The sequence below is a fragment of the Plasmodium yoelii genome, assembly GCF_900002385.2.
Source record: "Plasmodium yoelii strain 17X genome assembly, chromosome: 13".
NCBI classification, from domain to species: domain Eukaryota; phylum Apicomplexa; class Aconoidasida; order Haemosporida; family Plasmodiidae; genus Plasmodium; species Plasmodium yoelii.
In genome coordinates this window covers 1,693,388-1,717,382 of record NC_036185.2, presented here as the reverse complement: position 1 = coordinate 1,717,382, position 23,995 = coordinate 1,693,388, and the positions used below count along the sequence as shown (strand labels likewise).

The 23,995-nt window shown below is 22.8% G+C and overlaps 5 protein-coding genes across 5 annotated transcripts; 3 read left to right on the top strand and 2 right to left on the bottom strand.

Annotated features, from left to right (window-relative positions):
* Positions 1-136: 136 nt before the first annotated feature.
* On the bottom strand, positions 137-9,530 carry PY17X_1337500 (acetyl-CoA carboxylase, putative; the record flags this gene model as incomplete). Its single annotated transcript, XM_022957169.1, has 3 exons — positions 137-389; positions 565-782; positions 1,017-9,530. 3 exons carry the CDS (start codon positions 9,528-9,530, stop codon positions 137-139), a joined length of 8,985 nt encoding a protein of 2,994 aa, XP_022813631.1.
* A 2,580-nt stretch (positions 9,531-12,110) lies between these two features.
* PY17X_1337400 (erythrocyte binding like protein) lies at positions 12,111-15,338 on the bottom strand (the record flags this gene model as incomplete). The annotated part of the gene is made up of 5 exons (XM_022957168.1): positions 12,111-12,154; positions 12,298-12,371; positions 12,528-12,606; positions 12,774-15,060; positions 15,264-15,338. The coding sequence occupies 5 exons, from the start codon at positions 15,336-15,338 to the stop codon at positions 12,111-12,113; spliced, it is 2,559 nt and encodes an 852-aa protein (XP_022813630.1).
* Positions 15,339-17,263: 1,925 nt separating this feature from the next.
* PY17X_1337300 (conserved Plasmodium protein, unknown function) lies at positions 17,264-19,369 on the top strand (the record flags this gene model as incomplete). The annotated part of the gene is made up of 1 exon (XM_022957167.1): positions 17,264-19,369. The coding sequence occupies one exon, from the start codon at positions 17,264-17,266 to the stop codon at positions 19,367-19,369; it is 2,106 nt and encodes a 701-aa protein (XP_022813629.1).
* Positions 19,370-20,799: 1,430 nt separating this feature from the next.
* On the top strand, positions 20,800-21,564 carry PY17X_1337200 (pre-rRNA-processing protein PNO1, putative; the record flags this gene model as incomplete). The annotated part of the gene is made up of 1 exon (XM_022957165.1): positions 20,800-21,564. One exon carries the CDS (start codon positions 20,800-20,802, stop codon positions 21,562-21,564), a length of 765 nt encoding a protein of 254 aa, XP_022813628.1.
* A 1,317-nt stretch (positions 21,565-22,881) lies between these two features.
* Positions 22,882-23,970, top strand: PY17X_1337100 (serine/threonine protein phosphatase; the record flags this gene model as incomplete). The annotated part of the gene is made up of 1 exon (XM_718739.1): positions 22,882-23,970. One exon carries the CDS (start codon positions 22,882-22,884, stop codon positions 23,968-23,970), a length of 1,089 nt encoding a protein of 362 aa, XP_723832.1.
* Between the last annotated feature and the right edge of the window lie 25 nt (positions 23,971-23,995).

Here is a 23,995-nt window from a genome sequence, read left to right as displayed (position 1 = left end):
GCAAATAAAATAAAGAAAACATATATTTTATTTTTTATATAATTAAAAATATTAGATGTATTATTTTTCATCCACGTACACATTCTTTTTTTAATACATACATAATATATAATATTTGTCTATTTGAAAAAAATAATTAAAATTCATAAGAACTAATTTTTTTATAAAGTTCTATTTTTTGTGTTTTTGATAAATTTTGAAATTCTTTGAAAATACCATCTAAAGTTTTTTTATGTAAAATTTCATCTTTTATCTTGTTTATATTTTTTAAAACATTTCCATTTAAAACTCTTTTGCATACAACTTGGTCATCATCTTCAGAATTTTTAAGGTCATTGATGATATCCTTAATTTCATCACAATTGGTATAAGAATCTCCAAATTTTTTGCTACGAAAATAGGAAAAAAGAAATAAAGAATCAAAAACAACAATTCAAAGAAATAACTAATATCACAGAACCAATTTTTTGGGGCAAATAGAAAAGTATTTTTTTTTAATTCTTCTAATTAGGGAAACACATTTAAACTAAATCGAATATGTATATATTTCATGTATTGCCTTACTTTAATGTATGTAATATCAATCTCCTTAATAAGCGATAATAGAAAAAGGATCTAGATTTTTCCCATGGAACAATTTTTCTAATAACACCTTTCTCCTTCATACATGATGATACATCATGTAGATCTGCATATTTATGACACACTTGTAAATAAAATGGAAGCATTTCCTTTTCCTTCTTTTCTATTTCCTTTTTTACACTTAAAATTTCTTCTTCATTCTAAAAAAAATAAAAAATTGAAAAAAGAAATAAAAACGCCACAATACAAAAAGTAATAATAGTAAATAGGTATTTATATTTCCATATAAAACGAATTCATAAATATGCATATATTCACTTTGCATAATTTTTAAATATAGAGTATCATGCATGTAACAATCTACTTTTATTATTCATTTGATTCTTTTATTTTAATAATCTTTCAATTCTTATTATGAATATTTATTGGTTTACCTGAAGAGTCGCGAGTTTCTGATTTAGTTCTATTATATATGGATCACTGTTATTCATTAATTTCTTAATTTCTGCGAACTTAAATTTGACTTCTACTAATCCTGGAGGTTCTAATATTCCACCTTTACTATTAGTATCTGCATACATTTCTATTATTTGGCTGTTCAATGTTTCATCTACTACTACCCAAGACCCACCTCTAAGTTCTCCCAAAATAGGTATGTATACAAAAACGGGATGCTTATAATTAACTAATTGATTAACTATCATTGATCCAAATTTTAAGATACTGTTAAACATATCCATAGTACCTCCTGAAAAACCTCTCCAATTTGCAAAGACAAATAAAGGTAAATTTTCTTTATTAAAATCTTCAATAGATTGGGCAGTTTTGTACGAATTATCAGGCACAAAAACACATGGGGCATTTGTTGTTTTTATAGCCTTAGTTTTCAATGCTGGATCACATGGAACAGTTTGGGTAACTAAATTTTTATTTACAGCAATAAAACCAATTGGTATTGATCCTAATTTTCCTCTTCCAGTTATAATACCTTTTCCCCATTCATTCATATATTCAAAGTAACTATTTTTGTCTAAAAATCCTTGTTTTTTATCTGACCCTTTTAGTAATTCGATAATATCTGCTTCATTTACATTGTCCATATCTACATCATTTATTTTGTTCCAGTTATCTGAAATCGTATCACTAATTTCGTTCCCTGATTCTTCATCACCATTATTTCCATTGATGTGTATAAGTGAAGTATCACATTCTTTGATACTTTCTGGTTCAACAGTAGTACTATCTGAACTGCTGTGCAAACTGTTCTTTTTTGCATACTCTTGTATGTCTTGATCATTAATGTATCCATTTGGATAATTATTGGATTGTTGGTCAGAATCAATTGAATTGTTTAAGTTTCTAGATTTGGTAATATCACATTTGTTATCTTCTTGTAATTTATTGTGAAATGATTTTGTTGATTCCCCAAGAACATCAAAATAATTGTCACTAGTTTTAGGAACATATGATAACCATTTGAAAATTTTATTTACTCCATCCTGGTCATTTTCAGCTTCTAATTGAGATATTCCATTTTTCATCATAATATTTACACCTCCTAATTGTTCATTACTTATATATACCTTTTCACCTAATATTTTATTTAAAGCATTAAAACCAGTTAGTAAAAGAGACGATCCTTTTTTTTGAATAGTTCGTTTACCTAATCTAACTAAATAAGCACCAATTCCAACACTTCTTCCAGTGACATATGAAAGAGTAAAAATCTCATCATAAGCCTTTGAGGTTTCTCCTGCTATTAATCCACTACCTCTTAAATTTTCTACTCCTATATGATTATTTAAATTTCCTACTATAGCATCAATTATATATCTTTTTTCTCCATTTTCATAAATTTCTCTTAAATAAATAATATCTTTTTTAGGAATTGTTTCTTTTACTTCTTCTGTTATATATATATATTTATATCCAAGTTCTTTTTTGTTTTCATCATTCCAGCATACTTTAATTTTATCCATAAGATAATTATATAATCCAATTTTTGCTCCGGAATTGCAAGATATACATATACGTGGTATTTTTTTTTCTCTCGCATAACATGATACTCCATAAAATAGTTCGTCTTCTAAAACACTAAATGCACCTCCATTTGTTGTAATATCATTTATTATAAAAGCAATATCTCTTCCTTCTTTATATTCATCTGTCTTTACATTCATTAACAATCCGATTACGCTCATTTTATTTTGTCCTATTTCCAAAGAGTTTGATAAATAAAGTGATTTTTTTATTCGAATTTCATCACTACTTAAATTGTCAAAATTTTCAAAAAGCCATTTAGATTGTTTATCATTTTTGTTAGGTTGAGATTTTTCTTTCTTTCCCACACTTACTGTATCATTTATTTCTTCGGAGTTTTCCCTACTATAATCTATCTTGAATTCTTTCACACTATTAATATAATTAAAATTATCATTCAAAGTATTATTTATCCTATTTAATGCTATGTTTATAAGCTTAACAAAATCATAAGCATATATAGTATCTACATCCCTTGCTCTCTTTCGTTTTAAGTACAATGCATCGATAATAACTGGATTTATTTTATCCACTTTTTCAATAACCTCTTTTTCATTATCAAAAAGAACATGCAATTTCAACAATTGGTTAAGCTCTAATTTTGTTTCATTATTTTTTTCTTCTTCAATTTCTTTATATACTTTAATATATACATTATTAACATAGTTTTCTATGAAAAGTTCATTATATTTATTGAGGAAATTTTTATAAATTTCTTTAATTCCATTTATTTGATCTTCTATATTTGAGTTATTAGGTAATACTATATGATATATTATATTGCTACTAATTTTAATATCCCGAATTGATGGGTTTAATCTATAAATGCTTATATCTTCTATAGATTCTTTTAATTCAGACATAAATATATCATAAATTTGATTGTTCATTTGACCATTTTCTATATTTTTTGACAATAGTATATTATTTTTTCCATTTTTGGTCATTCCAACATTCTCTTGTTCATCATATACCTTTATATTGTCTGAATCAACTTGTTTTTGTAAATCATTTATATCAATTATTCTTTGAGCAAATAACGAAGTGTATTTATTGTTTTGTTTGTATGTTCCTAGTAATATTTTAGTCTTATTAAATACTTCCTGTCCTACATTTTTTAATTCAAAATTTGATGCAATATTCTCTGAAGTAAGAATTTCTTCTTCAAAAGGAAGGAGATATATTTTATTATTTATAGTAGAATCATTTTTATTAGTTTCTATTGGACTTTTTTCGAGGTTGTCTTGTATTTTTTCTCGTTCTTTATATGCGTTCATATTAATTTTATGAATTTCTCCATATTTATTTCCAAAATAGTTATATATATATAAAGTATTAACTTTTTTGAAAGCATTATCTAAATAGTTTTGCAGTGAATTAAAGAAGGTTTCATTTTTATTTATTATATGGAATGTATTTATCTTGTCAGATTTCATTTCATATAATATATCATCCAGCATACTTTTAAATTGTTCAATAGTGATGTCTTCATTTAAATTTAACATGACGTTGTTATATTCATGATTATTTATAGAAAATACTAAACAATTAGGTGAATGTGGCTTAGCTTTTATAGTAGAATATTTGTATAAATTATGTAAATATGTATTGAACATTTCTTGATAATTAACATTTTCAGTTTTAAATAAAAATGGTAAAGAATAATGGATATCAGATGGTGATTTTAAAAATAATTTTATCTTTTCTTCATAATTTGTATTATTTAAGATTTGATCTATTTTATAATTATCCATATTGCTCGACTTAGTAAGAAAACGGATATAATTTTGTAAACTTTGCTTCTTCATATCTTCCATATTTTTATTATATTGAAAAGAAGATTCTAAATAATGAATTTTTTCATTCTGTTCATATAAGTATATAATGTATCTTGATAGCAAAATTATAGATCCAAAAATCTTTCCTTTGAATTCTTTTAATATTTTTATTTTATTTAAAATTTGCAAAGACAAATTAGTTTGTTTACTATTTATTAAATTGTTTAATATTTTTTCTAGAAGTTTTATACTTAAATAGTTGTATGTATATGCATGTATAATTTCATATTGTTTTTTCTTATCACTAATGCTTTTATATAAAATATAATAAATTTCTACTTCGCTAATAATTTCCTTTTTAGAAAATAAATGATTATATTCTATAAATTTATCTAATATATAATTTAGATTTTTATCAAAATTATTTTTGTCTTTTAAGAAATCTTCAAAGCATTTTTCATAGTCTTGTTCATATCCTTTTAATAAATATTCAATTCTTTTCATGTTTGATAATTCAAGGAAAAATTCATTTTCTTTATCTTTCTTGTTATCAAAATTTAATTCAATCTTTTCATTGTAATTTGTATTGGTTCTATTTCTACTACTTTGTGAATTGTCATCATTGCTTCTGCTCATTTCGGTGTCACTAATTATTTTCATTTTATCCAATTTTTTATCTTTGGTATTATTTACCGGAAAATCAATTTCACTAGAAACTATTTTGTCTTTATATGATTGATTCTTATAATTGTCATAAGATATCAATTTTTTATTATTATCTATCTTTTCTTCTGATATATTATTCGTTCTTTGACTAACAAGTGAATCATTGCTACCAGAATTAACGATTGAATCATTATGCATTGTATTTGTAGTAGATAAATTATTTTCAGAAATATCATTTATTAATTCTTCATTAGGTGTTGTACTCATTTTATTTATGGTATTTGTTATCGATAAATTTAAATTCGTTAAATATTTTTTAACAGAATTTAATTTTTCATTTAAATAATTTTTTGATCCTATAGACGTTTCTTTAGTTGTTTCGAGCATATTTGTAGCATCTTTTGGTTCTTTTTTGGTGGCTTTTAATGATTCATTGTTAGTATTTTTTTTATTTATCTTATCATAACTTAAAGTATCATCTCTGGAGTTACTTTCTATATTCGAATCTATTATTTTACTGTCATTATCATTTTTCTGGGAAAATAAACGAAACATATTATTTTTGTTATTTTTTCCATTATTTTTTTTCAAAAACAATTTATTCCGTCTATTTACTTGGTTATTTTGTATTTGTTTATCTTCTGTGCAAAATTGGCTTTCATCTTTTTTCATATTTTCCGTTTTTATATCTTGAACAGACACTGATTCATTTGTTGTATTAACCTGTGAATTTCTATTGGTGTGTTTTGTGGGATAAATTTTATTATTTTTCGGATCTTCAATTTTTCTGAGGTTTTCCATTTTTTCTTTTTCAATGTTTTTACAGCATACTTCGTTATTATGTGACTCTTCTGCTAAGTCTGGAACAAATGTTCCGTTTAATTCATATGCATTTTTGTTTGACAAATTTAGATGCCCAATAAAATCAATAATTTTGTTATTATTATCATCATTTTGGTAATTTTGATTATCCTTTTCCTTTTCTATAACTCCTAATAAATCACCAATTTTTATCATAGCACCTTCTGACATCTTATGCTTTAATATACCAGTTTCAGTAGATTTAAAAGTCATAATCATTTTCATCGCTTCTACTTCTATGTAATCATCAAATTTGTTAATTTTTTCACCATCTTTTATTAAATATTTTACAATTTTTCCATTTGTATTTGATATTAAATGATATGGATTAGTAATAACAGGAATAAATACATTATCTTTCCCTAAATTCATATGTGTTCCTAAGGAATCTTCTATACATGTATATATATATGTTTGATTATGGAATGATGCAAATATTTTATTATTTTCTTTATCATATTTTGCTAATATTTCTATTTCTTGATCATTTATATTCAATTTGTATAAATCTTCACCAGTATTATATCCTTTAAACTTATATTTTACATTTTGAAAAATTATATCAAAAATGTGTGCTCTTTTCATTTTTCCATTTAAACTTATGTCATTGATATTATTTTCTGATTTTATAGCAATGTCTTCCCTATTTAGGCTATCTTCCGTATTTTCCATTTCTTTCATAAAATAAATCAACAGTTTAAATATGGCAGCACACAAAATAATTATATGAAAAGCATTATAATAAATGTTTTTTTTTCGTTCTATTACAACATCTAACCAATTTGTTGTTATATTGTTATCTATAAATGCTTTAGATTCTAATATTTTTGCTAAATATTTTGTAACTGTCTTAATTTCTCCATCTATGCTTAATTTCCTTAACGCTAGAATTAAATTTTTTCTAGCAATTTCTCTTGTTTCCCCTTTTGCAAATATATGGCCAATTTGTGAATCTGAAAATTCATGAACAAACCCATTATTGATAGAGAAATAACCCCATACATCTTTCGAATTTTGAAAATTAACATTTTTTACTAAGCCTGACGTTGGTTTAAAACTATCATTACTGTTTTCGGCTGTTATTCGAGCAGCAATAACATGATTTTTAGTGTGGGGCATGTTGTTGTAAAAATCAAACATGCCAAGTTGTTCACTCAAATTAGTTTTCACTGTTTTATTATTATCTTTTTCGCTTATTGGAAGTTTTAACTTATCATTTACAATACTAACACTGCTTGACGATGTGTTTTTTTTTGTTTTCTCTTCTATTTTATATAATTTTTTTATATCATCTATATTTTGAAGAGGTATGCCCATAGCAACTTGAAGTTGAATAGCGACAATATTGGTATCTGTTATTCCTTCTGAAACAGGATGCTCTACTTGTAAACGGGTATTTAATTCTAAAAAATAATATTTGTTATTAACTTGATCATATAAATATTCAATGGTTCCTGCACCTCTATATTTGATCATTTTTGTTAAACGTATAGATGCTTTTTCCATTTCTCTAAAAGTATGTGGAGGAACAATAGAAGGTGGTCCCTCTTCAAATATTTTTTGAAATCGTCTTTGTGTAGTACAATCTCTACCACTTAATGAACAAACATTTCCATACATATCACCAACAACTTGTATTTCAATATGTCTAACATTGCTACATACTTTCATTAAAAATATTGGTGAATTTGGTAATTCATTTTGAACTTGTTCATAATATTTTTTTATTTCATTTTCGTTTTCTACCTTTCGAATACCTTTACCACCACCACCTTGTGACGCTTTTATCATAACAGGATAGCCAATCCTTTTGCATTCTCTGATACATTCTTCTAACGAATGAATAGTAGATTTATTATATATATCTTGACTAATTGAATTATTTTCAAAATCTTTAATTTTTAAATTATCGCCACTCCATTTAACAACAGGTACATTAACACTTTGAGCTAAAATGTTGGCTGATATTTTATCACCTAATGCTTCCATAACATTATCAGTCGGTCCAACAAAAATTATATTTTCCTTTTCTAGCATAGATGACAATAATGGATTTTCTGAGCAATGTCCCCAACCTGGCCAAACTGCATCAACATTTTCTTTTTTTGCAATGTCAACAATTAAAGAAACATTTGCATAATTATAACTGTTTTTTCCCGGTGGAACTTTAATAACTTTATCTGATAAAGATATGTATTTGGAATTACTTTTTATATCATCTTCAGTAGCTAACACTATTATTTGTATCAAATTTTCATCATTAAATGTTTTAAATAACCATTCTTTTAATGACAATATACATTTTAATGCAGCCATACCATTATTAGCAATTAATAATTTTTTTATTATTTTTTCATTTTTCATTTTTAAATAATTTATATATGGATATCGTCTTTCATTTATATAATTAATATAATCTTTATATGCTTTTTTTTTTATATTATTTGTTTCTTCGTATGTTAAAAATTCGGTATCATCAATATGTTCATTTTCATCTCTTTCACAAGTATCCCCTTTTTTCATGTATATTCGTTTATCTCCGAATTTTATTTGTCTTTTGTTTATATTGCTCATAGATATTCCATTTTTGTCACTGTGGGATAAAGGTGTCCCTATTTCCGCATTATTTTGAATAGGCTGCGCAGTTATAGTTCCTTTTTTTATCGTATGAACATTTTCCAATGGCTTAAAGCTGTAAAATAATTTATTCAAATTTTTTTTTTTCTTATTTTTTGTACTAAATTTTTTATACGAATAAAGATGGTCTAGTATACCATCTGAATAGTAGTGTAATGATTTATCGTTTTCCGATTTTATATAAGAGCCAAATTCTTTTGAATATTGTGGTTGATTTAAATTTGCATCATCAATTATATTATTAGACCAGTTTAAATTTGAAAAATTGTCTATCAAATTTTCTAAAACTTTTTTTTCTCTATTATTTACACTATCGCTTTTTTTCTTTAAATTGTCCTTAGTTATGTAGCTGGAATTGGAATCATCCCTAAAGCCACTTTGAGCATCTTTTCTATTTGATGTAAAGCTGAAAATTTTTTTCTCGGGATCTTCATTTAAATTATTTCCTATATGGTCAAATGAATACGTTTTATCAATATCATTGCTATTACTTCTACTACTTATATTGTTTGTGCTGTCGTTATCTTCATCATTATTATTTTCCAATTTTTCTATATCATCTCCCTGGAAGCTCTTGCTTTTTGAAATTCTACTTAATGTATTCGAATGTTTATGAAGGGTGTAAAGAAATGCCAAATTCTTAGAATTATTCTTTGAATTTTTTTTTGTATTTCTTTCTGGATCATTATATATATATCTAAACGTTTTATTTTTTAAAATGGAATTTAATATATTTGTTCCTTTAGACACAAATAAAGGCATAAACTTATTTCGATAATTTTCAGATAAAACATCATTTGTCCCTTTTCTATTTGGATATTGGCCTCTCGTTTCTTTTTCTGCAAAATTATTGATATTAACATTATTATACATGTGCATATAATAAGTGTTTCTAATTTTTATAGATTTTGTTGGATTTTCAAATATGAGAACAAATAGTAATATTGATAAAAAGATACTAATCATTTTTTTATTTACTCCATTTACATATATTCTTATTAATACCCCATAGACACAAAGGTGTAACCTTACGTAAACATAAAAGTATAAATATGCGATGGAGTATGCAAATATGTGTATTTGCGTGTAAACAATTGCATATAGACTTTGTATTTATAGTATATATATTTATTACATTAGAAATATGTTGTATAAGGTTCATAAAAGTATATTACATGATCTTGCTTAATTTTGTTATTTTAATTTATTCTCAATTTTCTTATTTATAATTTTCTAAATTCTGATATTGTTCGATTTTTTTATGGAGGGTCAAATTTCGAGCGTCTTATTATTTAACTTTTAATTTTCTTTCCGTTTTCCTTTCTTTTTAATATGCTAATTATTGTTTGTTTATTCTTCAAGTTTATTAAGCGTACAAATTTATTTATTCAATTGAAAATTAGTATATACATATATATACACATGTATATATATATTTATATTAAATTAAATAGAACAAATACAAATACAACAAAATATTGAAAACTTTGTTATGCATATATCTCTTGGCGTCTTGCTTATATGAATATTTAAACATGAGCATATATATATTTATTATATTTACACACATTTATGTGCATATATTTATATGCATGTATATATTTCTTTTTATGTGTCTGTCTGTATATATATATATATATATATATGTGTGTTATATCTATGCATTTAGATATTCAATATTATAGGATGGGCATATTTATAGAAAAACAATCTTTATATTATTATTTTTCATTTAATTATTTGTAGCCATGTTAAAAAAAAGTAAAACAATCTCGTTTAATATGTGCCCAAAACAAGTTTTCAATTGATAAATATATAAATTTAATGACATAATATCGATTTTAAGGAATGTTTTCTATTTTTTTTATTTTAACATACAAATTATTTAATTTTATTATTTTCTTTTCTTATCAATTTCTATATTTAACTATATGCTATTGTTTTATTTTATTTTTTATGCATATACATTTTATTGAATAACATTTTCAAGACGTTGATTTTTTAAGTATGGTGTATGCATTAAATATATATATATATATACATACGTTTTTTCCTTATCTTTTTAAATTTATTTTTTATTGTGATATCTTTATACAATCTAAAAAAGGCAAAACGTGAGAATTTATGTATATATTATACATGTATATATATATAGTATATTATTTATTGTAAAAAAACGTTTACAGCTTTTTTAATTATATAATACTATATGTGCACAGTAATTACACGCTTAAACGAAAATAGGCACAAATTAAACGTATTTTATTTTTTACGTGTATAATAAGTTTCAAAACAGTTACACAATTCTCAAAAAAAAAACGAAAAAATAAAATGTATTTTTTTTGTATTATACAATAATCTACATAAAAAATTAATTAATTGTGATGCATACAAATAGGAAAATAAATGTAGATTTATTCATTTTCATATATAATGATTATATAGAGAACAGCTTAATTTATATATATATATAGAGAGAGAGAGATATGAAATATGTAATATATATATATAATTTTTCATATATATGAAATATGCAATTTTTTTTCACCATTTAAATCTGTGCAAAATTTTAACTTAGCGTATGTATTAATAATGGATATATAATGTGTCTTATTTTAAAAATAAGATTATGCATACCATCATGTAATAAATAAATTAATATATATATATATGTAAATATATTTAAGGTGCTTGAAAAATAAAAATAAGCATAAGCAACCTTATGTTTTCATATATTAAAAATTATGATATGATAATAAGAACGTAAGGAAATTATATCTTAATATATGCAAAACATACTACATAAACTCATATAATTTGGTGGTATATAAAAGAAAAAATCTACATTCACACTTCCATAGTAAAAAAATTAAATAATACGATAATATTGAACTTAAAATTTTTTTTTGTTTTGGTATTGTATTTTATTTATTTTTATATTATTTTTACATTATTTTTGATTCTTTTTTTATATATTATTTTATATGTAATAACGCTCAATAGTAAAATTTGTACACTTCAACTGAACGCGTTTTAATTAAAAAAAAATAGCACAAATCTATATAATATTTGATTTTTATGTAATAATTTTCAAAAAAAAACATTATTTTATTATGTGGATTTATTGTGAATAAAAAAATAATAACCCTTTGTATAAATTAAAAACTTACATTTTAGCACATTTTAAACATAATCTATTATCGAAAATGGCAGGATTCGATTTTTCTAAGATATATATGCTTTTAATCGATTCAAAAGTATATATTGAATTAAACTTTACTGAGACAATAATTTGAAGAATAATAAATCAAAATAAAATATTATAAAAAAATAAAAATAATGCTAAGCATAAAACCAATAGATTGAATTATACAAATATTAACAAAAAAAACAACATTTAACCAAAATAAAAAAATAAAAAAATAAAATTCATAAGGTACAATTTAAATATTATACAATTAAAATGCTACACACAAAAAAATATAAAAACAATATATACATATATATAAGTTAGGTGGGAGCATAAGGCTTCAATTCAATATTTTGTTAATAAAAATCTACAGGTATATATTCTTGTACACGTTTAAAACCTAAATGAAAAATTAATAATTAAAAGTAAATAAATAAGGGAATACAAAATAAAATAAATCCATCGAATGTTTCTGTTTTGTTAATATATTACATATCCATAATTATGTGTGCAAACGCATATTTTTCTAATTAAATATATTACCGTTATTCAACGTTGATTGATTATAGGATTTATATAAGTATTCCTCATAATTGTTGAATGCTTCTTCTTCAGATCTATTGAAGAGAAAGAAATTTTAAAGTCAATGTATACATATATATATGTGTGTGTACTTACACATTTCTGTATTATGAACACTTCTATAGACGGGGTTAACCACAAACTATTCTGAAATTAATGGAAAATATATTGCGTTATATTTTTTAACTTACTTATTTCCAGAAAAACCGATGGACGCACAAATGAATATGATTACAAATATTATACCTCCTGTTGCATAGTAGTATTGATCTAAACAAAATAATAAAAAAAATTGAATAAGCACATAATTAAATATATATATATATATATATATATATATGTATATGTAATGAAATATCAACGACAATTAAAGGATTAGTGGCATATACAATTTCTATATTAATGAAGCAATGTAATTTCTAAAAATTGGCGCTTACTTGAATAGCTCTCTTTTTGAAAACAGTTATAATCTGGGGCCATAAACTCTTCATTCATACAATCATAATATTTCTTTGAATTTATATTAAAAAATTTTATGCAATAATTTGAAATTGAGCAACAAAGATTTTGGGTTTGACTTTTTGAACACGTTCCATGAAAATATTTATTATTTATAGATTCACAGTATTTTAAACCTGGATTGCCATTGCATACATTTTCGTTGGCTAGCATTATTATATTTTCCCTGCTTTTTTTAATGTCTCTATGTTCATATTCATCTATTCCCAATTTATTGGCATTTTCACTATCGTTATCATTATTAATTCTGCTAAAACCTCCATTTATAGTATTATCATGTTTAGGATCTATATTAAATTTTATTGGGGGGATGTTCATTTGATCTTTCATAGTATTTCCATTTTCTATTCCATTAGTGTTAAAATGATGTTCTTTAACCCCTTTATTTGTAGCATTTGGATTTAAAGTTGGAGTTGGAATTTGAGTTTCAGGTGGAATTGGAAATTGAGTTTCAGGTGGAATTGGAAATTGAGGTTGAGGTGGAATTGGAAATTGAGGTTGAGGTTGAGTTGGAATTTGAGTTGGATTTGAATTTGAAGTTAGAGTTGGAGTTAAAGTTGAATTAGGAGTTAGAGTTTGATTTTCATTTGTATTTGAAGTTGAAGTTGGATTGATAGTTACAGATTCAGGAGTTGAAGTATATATATTATTTTCCTGTGATGGTATAATTATATTGTGATAGGTATTATCACTATTTGCATGATTTCCCATAATTTGTAATTCGTATTTATTATTACTCTCTGCATTTTGATTTAATTTATTTTGTTCGTTATTAACACCAACCTGATCAGTAGGTGTGCTATTTCTCAAATTTTGAGCGTCAGCATTATTGTATGATAATAAGTCAAATCCACCATTATCATCGTCATCTTCTTTAAACAAATCAGTCTCGGTGCCAGTACTAAAGGGTGGAAATAAAGTATTTTGTGATGCATCTGTTGGATTTTGAGTTTCGAGAGTTTGTTTGTAACCCAAATTATTATTAATAGGAGTATTACTGGGTTTAACAGAAGAACAAACACACAATCCTGTATAATGATCATCATCAAGATTAATAACATTTTCAAAGTTAGCTTCATATGCTTCTTTAAATTCGATCATTAAAGAATTATATGCTTTATCTCTACAAGTTTCTTCACTAAAATAACTTTTATTAAATTGCGAAAATCTTTGTAATAATGTATCCCATTTAGATTTATTTACACTTATCCATGCCTCATATGTATTACACGCATTTTTACATTCATTATTAATACATATACTTTCTGTGGATATATTACTTTTCTTAGTACATTTATTATTTATTTTATTTGCCTCTTTAAAATATTGTACACTGAATTCTTGAATCCATTCTCTAGTCCATCTTTCAATTTGTGAGTGATAATCTTCTAATTTATAATTAGTACAAACATTTTTATAATTTGATGTTTCATTAAAATTTTTTCCTAATACCATAGCTTTCCATACAATATGTTCATGATTTTTCCACCAAGTTTTTCTATTCCTTTTAGCATTATCATCGGTTCCAAATATGTTTTGAATTTTTAATTCTAACAAACTTTCATTTGCTACATTTTTCAAGCCTGTCCCTTCAACAATATTTTTATAATCTCCAAAACTATTAATCATATCATTACAATATTCATTATTGTTTTTGTCATCATATTTATTTAATAACAATTCTCCTTCACGTGCTGCATCTTTATATATAAATTGTTTAAAATAATCCATTAATAATTCTTTCGTTTTATTATCCGGTATTTTTATTGTGTCTGGAATAATCTCCAATCTTTTAGTACATAAATTGATTCTTCTACTTGGTATGCAATTCTGTTTTTCATTATCACAAATCCAAGCATGAATTTCATTTTTATTTTTTTCCTTACATTCATTAACCTGATATTTGTCAAAATAATCTTTGTAATTTACATTTCCATTTTTTTCTACTAACGATATTTTACCTGTTTCCAAAAAATTGCTTTCCTTTTTTGAATTAACACTATCACTTGTATAATTTTCAGATAATATATGATCTTTTCCCCCAAAAATTTCATTGTCTTTTGATACAAGATCGCCCCATGTCTCTCCGTTTTCAATGTTATATAGAGATTCTTTAAGTTCATATAAAATTCTATTTCCACTATTATTTTTTAAAGGGAAAGATTGGAAAGATTCATATGTTCTTTTTAATAAATTAACGATTTTCTATAAAGAAAAAAATATAATATAAAAATGAAATATAATAATAATATTTGATTAGTTATTTTTTTATTTTATCGCATTTAATACTTTTACTATGATTCAAACAATTTTATAAATGTATTGAATAATATTAATTTTTGCACACATTTATTTTATCATGCATTTATATATTTATATATATATATATTTTTTTTTTTTTTAGTAACCTTATCATGGTTGCATGTGATAAGCGAATACTGCATTAGCAGTATAAAAGAAAAATAAGTTATTATTTTGTTCATGTTACTTAATAATTTATATAAGTTTCACTATTAATAAAATATAAAACTCTATGCATTTGGTTCATCAAATTTCTATGTATATATGCATAAATAAAATAATTTAATAAAGAAAGCGAAATATCGAGAAAATTGTATAAATGGCCATAATAAATGAATATAATTTAGTTATTCATAAAGATAGTTAAAATATTAAATTTGTTTTTTTTCCGAAATATATTCTTAGAATTTTTTTATGCATAGATCTATATGTGATGCAATTATATTTGGCTTATATTTATATTGTGTTACAAGTTATATCGAACAAATAGTCATTATATTGGTAATTATAAAAATAAAATAACATTGATGATTATTATTAAATATATATTTATATTTATATTTATATTTTATTTATTTACTTACGTGCAGATATATAGTATAGAAAACATTACTAAGCATAGAATCATATATATTATATGTCGTTGCCAAGTTTTGTTCTAAAAACGTTGTATACAATAATTATATATTAAAAAAAAATTAGGGTCTATGCTTATAAAAATTAATAATATTAAATTTGAAAATTAAAAAAAATTAATGTGTAGCTAGCTATATATTTTTTTTTCAAAAATTAGATTTAATAATTTAGAATTGGCGAACAGGTTTTAATTTTTTTTTTAATATATAATTATTATTTTTTTCCATTATTTAAATCAATTTTTAATCGATGTTTTTTTAGTATATTTTTATGATTACTCTAAAAAAAAAATATATATAATACACAGCAATTATTTTACAATAAATCATATACTCCTATAAAAAACTCACTTAAAATGTTATAATTATATATATAATAATTTATACCTAATTGTATATTTTCGACTAATCAAATTTATAATGTAATATTTAATTTGTTTATTATATTTTTTTTTTCTCTTTAAAAAATATATTACATATAATTTATTTGATCTATATTGCTAAATATACAACTAGTAACATTTTTTTATATGAAGCATTTACCAATGGTACAACTATTCATTTAAAGAACGAGTTATTAAATAAATATTATGTAAATGTTAATTCTCATTATAATTATTTATATTTGGTTATTTTCTTTGAAAATGTAGATTTTCTATATTAGCATGAATACATTTTTATCTGTCATTTTTCTAAAAAAATGTTGCGGAATATTACAAACGCTGATCTTAAATTAAATACACACAAATAACAACACAAAAATAACTATTAAAATACTATATAATAATTATAAAAGTAGTTATTGTTTTTTTTGTCTCCTTTATATTGTTACTGTTTTGGGTAATATAATAAATTATTATTTGATGATTCAAATTGTAATTTTATGTTAGATGCTAGATCAAAATGCGCTTATATTGTTTAATATAACTCATAAACAATATTTCAAATGATATGAATTAAATGAAATAAAAATGAAAGAAAATGAAAAATCTCACACTACATTATTTATGTGTATATGCGATATATAAAAGCAATGAGTGAAAAAAAGATTGTAATATTTTATAAAATTGTTTCTTGTAAAAAAAAAGAAAAATATAAACATATTCATAGCTAAATTGTGAAAAAAAAAATAATAGAGATAGCAAAAATGCTATTTGTAGAATATATAACGCAAGATCGAAAAAATAGATTGAATATAAAGAAAAAGTAGTATTATTTAGAAATCCAAATTTAAAAAAATGAATACAACATAAATTGAAATATTACAATGAAAAATTAATTGACATAATATATCATTTATATGTAATATTATTTCTGGGTATAGTACCCAAAAAAATATGTAGATTTACTTTATTATAAAGGGTTTTTTTCGACAAATAAGATTTATTATCCTTTTTTTGTATTTAATTTTAATCTGGTTCGCCAATTTAGTATTATTATGTTTTTTTGTTTTTTGATACGTGTATTTAATAATGAAATATGCTGAATATTATGTTAAGCAAAATATTGTGTCACTAAATATCCAATTCGATATTTTCACAAAATCATTTATTAACTATTTACTCACTTCCAAAATTGCTTTAAATCATGTTAAAGCTTCTATTATAATCAAAAAAAAAAAAAATATTAAAAATTTCCATTTGTATAAAGTTAAATTCACGCTTATATATAATCATAAAAATTATTCTGAGAATGATAAAAAAATATTATCAATAAAAAAATGTTCAGACAAAAATAACTCATACAATGCAGAATCTTCTATAAAAGGTGAAAATGATGGAGCACAAAATGCTTTCCCTTCCAAAAAAATTCAGTTAAACTGCGTCAATTATTCTGTTAACAAAAGGGAAGACAATTCTGTTCATATAGAAAAAAGGGAACATAATGAAATATATGAAAAAGATGCTTATAAAAAATATAATAATAATAATAACAGTCTCAACAGTTTGAGATATAATAAACTCATAAAAAAGGAGGAAATATATTTTTCAAAGTATAAAAATTTAGATATTGACGAAAAAATATGTACAGATAAATGTATAAATACGAAAACAGAGAATGAAAATGGAACGAAAAAAAATGAAATGAAAAAACGATCCGTAGAAATAAAACAAAATGACATACACTGTAACAATAATAACAATGAAACTAAAATGAACACATTTCAAACATTAAAGGGGAAGAATGAGGAGAAAAAAAAAACAAAATTCGAAAATAATAAGTTTTGTGATTTAAATAGCATATTAGAAATACAAGAAATTTTCAGTAAAGGGGAATTTAGCAAAGAGATTAATATACAATTAAAAGAGAAAAAAAAAAAAATGTGTAAATATATAATGCTACCTTCCATGTTAACAATATTAAATGGAAAGATTAAATCAATTAATTTTGTGTTGAATAAAAAATTGAGTATAATATTATTAGTAGAAATAATTGTAAATAGAAAAAATAGCAGTTTTTTTGATATATGTAAAAATAGAGAATTAGACAACATGCTAAAATTAAAAGAAAACATAATACAATGCAAAGTATGCAATGAAAACATTATGTTTTATACAAACATTAATCTTATAATGCCTTATGTGTATTTAAATATACCTAATTTTTTTGATCATGCATTTTGTGAGGAATGTGAAACAGTTTCATGGGAGTCTATAAAAGATACTGATAATAACATTTACATATTTTCAAATTCTTTATGTTTTAATTATAATTTAATAAATCATTATAATATAGTAATTAATAGAAACGAAGCTAAAAAATATAGGTATTTTTTTTTTTGTGAATTTTGTTACAATACATTGGGTTATTTGGAAAATGAAAGAAATCGCTCGATAGCTAATTTTTCGAAAATGAATAATGGGATTAAAAAAATTAACAATAATATGAATGCGGTTTTATGTGGATTAAATAAAAACATTAACAAAGATGAATACATTAACATTAATCAATTTTTTTTATTAAATTATAATAAGCCCAAATATCCATTAATAGAAAATAATCCAGACAAATATAAAGAAAATTTATTATTTCATGAAAAAAAAAAAACAACGGATCACTTTGAAAAGTGTGCAAAAAAAAATACTTTGGAAAATAACAATAATGTTAATAGTGATAATAATAATTGTGAGAATTTTAATTTAAAGATTTACTTGTTTAAGCATAAAATAAAAATGCTTCTTAAAAACAATAACATTTTTAAAAGCTACAATGACTCATTATTCCTTAGCGAATATATGCATAACAAAATGGAAAAACATAACATAGCAATTTTTTACTTAAAAAGCTATGAAAAAATCAAAATGATTGAAATAAAAATCCTTATTAAAAAGTTGTATATTTGTAACATAATGAATACAAAAAAATATTATGATGAAAATTCTATATGTTTTCAAAAAGTAATGAAAGTATTATATTGTTTGAAAAAAAAAGGTGATGAGAATAAAATATCTAATTCAGAAATAATAAATATATCAAAAAATATATATGATGACGTCTTAAAAATGTTGATTAATTATTCGTTTAAGTCAGATATTTTTGAAAACACTTTTTTTTCATATCTTCATTTGGTTCAGTAAAGAAGCGTGTGTATAGAAAAAGATACCGAAAAATAAAACATAATTGTGTTTGCCGTAATTTTTATAATTTGTATACATATATATTGAAGATTTAATTGAATTTGCTTATTTTAATTCATTTTTTTTTGAAACTTCGCATTAAGAGACAATTTTCGATTTTAATTGGCATATACTATAATCAATTCATTTTAAGATTTATCACGTGAATTACATACCATTTTTTCTTAATTACAACAAATTGTTTATTCTACATAGTTTTTGCCTTTTATCTTACATTATTTATTTTTTTATACTAATAATAGTTATTACATACGATTTTTTTATAAACTTAATAACGATTTAATATATTATTTAGCCTTTTAGTATGTAAAATTTAAATATATAAGGAGCATAAAATATAGAAAATGTTTCGGTTGTATTTCTTACTCTTACGCATGTCAAAAAATATATATAAAAATGCTACAAATTTATAAAAAAATTTTGAAAGTTTATGACCAAAATATATTCCAATGAAATGAAGCATATACTTAATATTTTTATAAATACATAACTGTTACTTATTTTTTTACAATTATTGGATAATATCCTTGAAATGTCGCATTATTATATTATACTAAATAATATATATATTTATAAAGAAAAAATGCCAAGTAAAAAACAAATTCAGTAAGACTATATATCAATATAGTTGCATTTTTCGTAAAAGATTACATCGAAATTTATACCTCAAATTATTATCAATTACATAAAGGAGTACATTTGCCAGTTTTATGTTTTTTTTAATAGTGCCCCTTTTATTTTGTAACTAATTTTCGTTTTATTAATTTTATATTTATTTTTATCACAACATAATTAATTTTGTAGCATTTATTATTACTTATAAATTTTTTTGGTGTAGTAGCAATTGAAAAGTCTGTATATACTATCACCAAAAGGCATATATAGAGAATAAAAATATTTTTTAAAAAAGTTAAGAATGCATATAAAAAAATAAATGAATATATTATATATAAATGGATATAATATATTATTTTTTAACATATAAATGTAGAACAATGGAAATAAATTTTAATTAATAAATTAAAAAGTAATATGTTTTTTTTGATAAAAAATAGTATGAGTAATTTTCTTTGTGTTTTAAAATTCACAAAGCCATTTTTTTTTCTTAAAAATGCAATATAATTTATAATGCATGTTATATATATTTAAAAATGATAAAAAATTGAAATATTTATGCTTCTTATCACAATATAACTATACATACAATTTTTTGCATAATTTTTAAAAAATAAAAATACTCAATTAAATGACATTGAAGAAATAGCATTTAAAACTTAGTACATAAAAGAAGTTACAATTTGCTATTTATATGGTCATTAAACAAATAAATATATATATATATTGATAAATACGAATTTATAGGAGACAAAATGACGAAAAGAATTATTAAAAACTCGACGGCTATACGGGATGATGGGAAAAATGTAACTAAAGAACAAATTAAGGAAAATGATAACGACGTGAATGGTGAAGAAACACGAAACGTTCTGACCCTAGAAAATATATTGCAAGATAATGGTACAGATAATAATAAAAAAGTAAAAAACAAATTAATATTTAAAAATATCAAAAAAAATAATGATAGTTCTATTAATAAAAATGAAATGAGAATTATAACTATACCTAGACAAAGAATATCATCAGTAAAAAATAATTGGCTTGAATTAATAAAGCCAATTGTAACAAATTTAAAATTAGAAATACGTATGAACAAAGATAAAATAGAAGTAAGAACATGCAAATTAACAGAAGATAAAAATAATTTACAAAAATCCTCAGATTATATTAAAGCATATTTACTTGGATTCAGCATTGAAGATGCCTTAGCATTATTAAGAATAGATGATTTATATATTGAAAGTTTTCAAATAAAAGATGTTAAAATATTAAAAGGAGATCATTTATCTCGATGTATTGGTAGAATATGTGGTAGCAATGGATCAACTAAATATGCTATTGAAAATGCAACAAAAACAAGAATAGTAATAGCAGGTGATAAAATACATATATTAGGTAGTTTTAATAATATTAAAATGGCTAGATATTCTATATGTAGTTTAATTCTTGGATCAACTCAAGGAAAAATTTTCAACAAATTGAACATACTTGCTAAAAGACTTAAAGAGCGATTTTAATAGCAGAAATTTATTAAATTAAGAATGATATATAGTTGATCCTATTTATTGTACAACATGTTTTGAAAATGAATTACAAAAATAAACATATATATGCGCACGTTTTGGAATAAGAGAAATTAAGTACCAAAATTTAATGTGCATTTTTTAATATTTATAAAAATAAAAAATATGAATTTGCCTTTTTTATCACAATTAAAACTTTTATTTTGATATTAATTATGTGTGCAAACAAACATGATTGAAAAAGTTTGTTAATTATCTTTATATTTATTTACATATGTGTACGCTTATACGTATTTTCATGAATTATATTCTTTAAATATCGATAAAGTATTTTATATTAAGATTTTTCAACTATTATGTATATATTATTGTTTTATTACTATCACCATGTTTATATATTATTTTTGTTAATTTTTAATGCATATGGATAATAAATGAATTAATATATCCTCTATATGTAGCATTTTCACTTTATTTTGCTAATTTCACATTTCTTTATTTCATTTTTTTTTGTGTAGCCTTTTTAATTCTATATGCAATTTTGTTTATCAAACAAATATAAATATAACTTTGTGAAAAAAATATAAATATTAGCATATATATTGTTACAACTATATATGTGTTTATGCAAAAAAATACCATAAGATAAAATATGCACTAGCTTATTTGTAAATATTTGCAAGCTTAATTATGTAAATTTTTGAAGTGAAAGCACGGAAAATTATATAAAATGCATATTAATGCGAAAGGAGAAAAAGGGCAAAAATATATCACTTTAGTTTTATTATTTTTTTAATTTAATTTTATTTTTTATTAAAAAAGGAATATTATTTTCAACTAACAATTTGTGTGTATTTCTCCCTTTTGGAATAGTAACGGTTATACATGTTTTCACTTTGGGGACCCTTATGTCACCATTTATGTATTGTGATTTATTTCTAGTGAATATTTAAAAATAGAAACAATAAAATACAATAAATATTGAAGTATCCATTGTTAAGATATAAAATTATGTTTTATATCAATAACTGTATGATTATTTTAATATAAGCTTGTTTGAAGTTAATATTGAATAAAGTTGTCAACAAATATATATATATGCATATGTATACATATTGAGGAAAACAAATACCAAGTTGACAACCTAACAGTTTATAAAGTATATACAAATTTGCATGTGTAAGACAAAATAATAGAATAATTGAATCTACCTAGCCAGGTGCAACATTCGCTATTTGTAACATAAACATATTTTGAAAAAAATAATGATGCATCTCGAATATATACATGTATAAACACAGAGAGGTAAAAATGATTTTTAAGAAGGCATTATACATATTGTTGTTGCTATATATTGCAATAGTTAAAAAGGGTGAAAGTAAACCTGGTTCTAAACATCCTTTTTTATTTAAAAATTTAGTGATTGATAAAAAAAAATTAGATAGTTCATATTATAATAAATATGATAATATAAAATGGAATGGCAAAATTATAGCTATAGGAGATATACATGGAGATATAGAAAGCTTGAAACTCATTTTAAGGCATTCAAAATTAATCGATGAAAATGATAATTGGATTGGTAATAATGTTTTATTAGTACAAAATGGTGATGTATTCGATCGTGGGATATATGGTCCAATAATTTATAACTTTTTATTTAAATTGCAAAAAGAAGCAATAAAAAAAAATAGTAGGGTAATATTAATAATGGGAAACCATGAACAATTAAATTTATGTGGTTATTTTAATTATGTAAATCCAAAAGAAATTGAAATGTTTTTTTATAATGATATTAATTATAGATATCATAGTTTTGTAAACCCTTATGGAGAATATCATAAAAGATTAATACGATTACCACCTATGGTTAAAGTTAACAATATCATATTTACACATGGAGGATTAAATTTATTAATATCAAAGTTTAGTATAAATGATATAAATTTAAAAACTCGATTACAAATAGAAAATAAATGCAAAATATTAAAATATGATTCATTTCAAAATTATTTAAGTCGAGATGGAGTATTATGGAGTGATGCTATTTCCAGAAGTGTACCTTATTATGAAAAAGAAAAATGTTCAGAATTATTTCAAATTTTAGATAAATATGATGCTAAATATCTAGTTGTTGGGCATACTAGACAACCATCACACCAAATTGGCTCTTATTGTAATAATCATTATTTTCTTATCGATACTGGTATGAGTTTATTTACGAATTATGGCCAACCTTATCCGAATTATCTCAAAATTGATGATCATAAAATTAAAGCAGTTCGCTTAATTGTTGAAAAAAAAAAAAAATGTCCACACACCGAAATACAATTGAATACCCCGAATAAAGTCAAATATTGTGTGAAGGAAAGTCAAACTGATTTGAACCCAGTTTTGTGAAATATATATTTGTAAAACAATCATT